The sequence below is a fragment of the Salvelinus sp. IW2-2015 genome, unplaced genomic scaffold, assembly GCF_002910315.2.
Source record: "Salvelinus sp. IW2-2015 unplaced genomic scaffold, ASM291031v2 Un_scaffold1963, whole genome shotgun sequence".
Classification (NCBI taxonomy): domain Eukaryota; kingdom Metazoa; phylum Chordata; class Actinopteri; order Salmoniformes; family Salmonidae; genus Salvelinus; species Salvelinus sp. IW2-2015.
In genome coordinates this window covers 145,321-147,777 of record NW_019943316.1, presented here as the reverse complement: position 1 = coordinate 147,777, position 2,457 = coordinate 145,321, and the positions used below count along the sequence as shown (strand labels likewise).

General features: G+C 47.4%; 1 protein-coding gene across 1 annotated transcript in view; it reads left to right on the top strand.

Annotated features, from left to right (window-relative positions):
- Positions 1 to 25: 25 nt before the first annotated feature.
- The window catches only part of LOC112072572 (DNA-binding protein SATB1-like), a 25,860-nt gene continuing 23,428 nt past the window's right edge, over positions 26 to 2,457 (top strand). The window contains exons 1-2 of the mRNA XM_024139963.2: positions 26 to 101; positions 2,334 to 2,452. Coding sequence (XP_023995731.2) covers positions 26 to 101; positions 2,334 to 2,452 — 195 coding nt within the window. The remainder of the gene's footprint in view (positions 102 to 2,333; positions 2,453 to 2,457) is intronic.

The window sequence follows — 2,457 nt, the reverse complement described above, 5'->3', positions numbered from 1 at the left end:
GTCTTGCCCACACGTCTGTGCAGGCATGCGCCAACCCTCGCAGCTGGAGGGCTACCTGGGGACGTGTGTCCTCCACGACAGCCCACGTGCCAACACACTAGGTACGTCACATGGCCACACACACACCGTCTGTGGGCACACACACTGCACTGTGTCCCTACCCAGTCCCTGCAAAAGCTGGCACCCCTCAGGTGACTGTTTGTCACCCACAGCGACACTCTCAACCTTAATATTCATGAAAGGATGCCTACTATGCGTGCCCGTTGAGTGGCAGCGATGGCATAGAGGSCACTGTTRAAAGKGAGYRTGTWAGTCTCTCCTTTGTGCTTCAGTGCCACTGTASTTTCATAAACATACACTTAGTCTACCACCATGGGCAGTGTAGTTATATTGCCTTACATCGAGACACTGTCTGTAATTGAAAATGCGTCTGGTTAAACACATTGAAGGGCCCTGGTCGACAGTCTCTGCTGTCAGAGTCTGCCTCTATGGGACCCAGCAAAGTGGTCTCTACTCTGTTGAAGTGTGAGAGCAGTCCCCCTATCCAGCAGGAGACAGAGTTCCATGGGTTTTTAGACACCCCCCACCCTCTCGCTCTCTCTCTCTCTCGCTCTCCCCCGCTCCCTCTCTCCCCCATCTCTCTCTCTCTCTCCATCTCTCTCTCTCTCTCCCTCTTTCTCTCTCCTCCCTCCCTCCCTCTCTCAACCCACATCCCATTCCCATTGTGTGTTTAATCCGGGACTCTTTTGTGGCTGGATTCCACACAAGGACTCCCGCTTCTGTGGCTGCTTTTTCTCCAGGGCCTGCCGTGCTTTTCTGCCACCCCTTTTTTTTATTTTTTTCATGGAAATGCTGTGTTTGTGTGCGTTCAGTCTGTGTGTGTGTGTATTTGTGAGCATGCCCCCCAGCAATGTGTGTGAGCACAGAGTAGAGAGACAAGAGCGAATCATCACAGCCAGGGAATGCCGAGGATTATGGGAGAGATGTAATTATTACCCCCTTTTTTTTCTTAATAATTTGTTTTGACAAATACTGAAAAGAACAGTTTTGGCCGGTTGTTGTGTTTCCTGACAGTTAAGAAAACATGCTGCTATATTTGTGATTATTGTGTGGATTTTTGGAACTCTTCCAGGCACTCAATCTTTTATCTCTCGCTGAAATATTGAGTTTGTGGAAGATTTTCTCTTCCTTACACCAATTTATGCTTCTCAGAAATATGATTTATATGATTCAATATGATTTTTTGGCCCCATGATGGCAGTTTCACACATCTAGGTGTAAATTATATGGATAATTTAAGCGATACTATTCTGAGTTCAGTGCATGTAAATGATTAAATCTATATGAATTCTTTAGATAGAAAACCTCAGAAGATTCAAGCAGATCCAGTCTGACGAAACCTCACATTCAATCATAGTCACTTTGATATCCTCTTAGATTTTTAAAATTATTATTTTCATCCACAGACGTGTAATTTAGACAGAGCTCAAAATACTCACAAGCTGCCATTATGGACTTAAATATTCCCAAAATGAGAGACACCATAAATAGTACATTCATTTTTCCTTAGGCACGAGGAAGAGGTCATGTCTAGGATGCTCCTTACAAGGTAGAGATCCTCTCCCTCTCCCTCTCCCTCTCCCTCTCCCTCTCCCTCTCCCTCTCTCTGCCTCTCCCTCTCTCTCTCTCTCTCTCTCTGCCTCTCCCTCTCTCTCACTCTCGCTCTCGCTCTCGCTCTCCCTCTCTCGCTCTCGCTCTCTTCTCTCTCCCCTCCCTGGGGTTATATTTAGGCCGTCCCCAAAAATATCATATTGGCTAGCTTCCGTACCTTGTTTTAGAATTAGGGACATAAAGAGCGATTCAGGGAATATCTGTCTCCCAGTATGCGCAGACATACACACACACAAACATACATACACACACACACACACACACACACACACTTGTTTTTATTGCTCACATGATTGGGCCATATAAACTAACTTTATAAACTAATTCCGGGAGCTGCCAAGGCTCTGGGGGCTGTCTGCAGGTCGCACACTGAGGCCCTTTATCTGGGGCCTGAATCTAGGGTGGGGCTTTTTAGACAGGCAAGTGTCTGAACAGCTATGTCTTATCACAGGGACACAGGTTTGTTCAGAGGCTGTAAAGTTTTGTTGCTCAGAGATTTGGCCTGATGCACTGTTTTCAATTTCAAAGTCTGTTTTACTCATCTGAGTGGGTTGGACAGTGTGCATTGGTACATTCTGTCTGGGCATTTTCTGCTGTACTCTTCAGCCAGTATTCAAAGTATTTAAATTGACCCTCTCTCTCCTCTCTTTCCCCTCCTCTAGCAGACTTGGACGGCCTGTCCGACCACTCCCCTCCGGGCCCCAACCACAACCACAACCATCTGACCTTCTCCCAGCAGCCCATCCCGGGCAGCACGGCCGAGCAGCCCCCCTCCTCCCCGGTGCC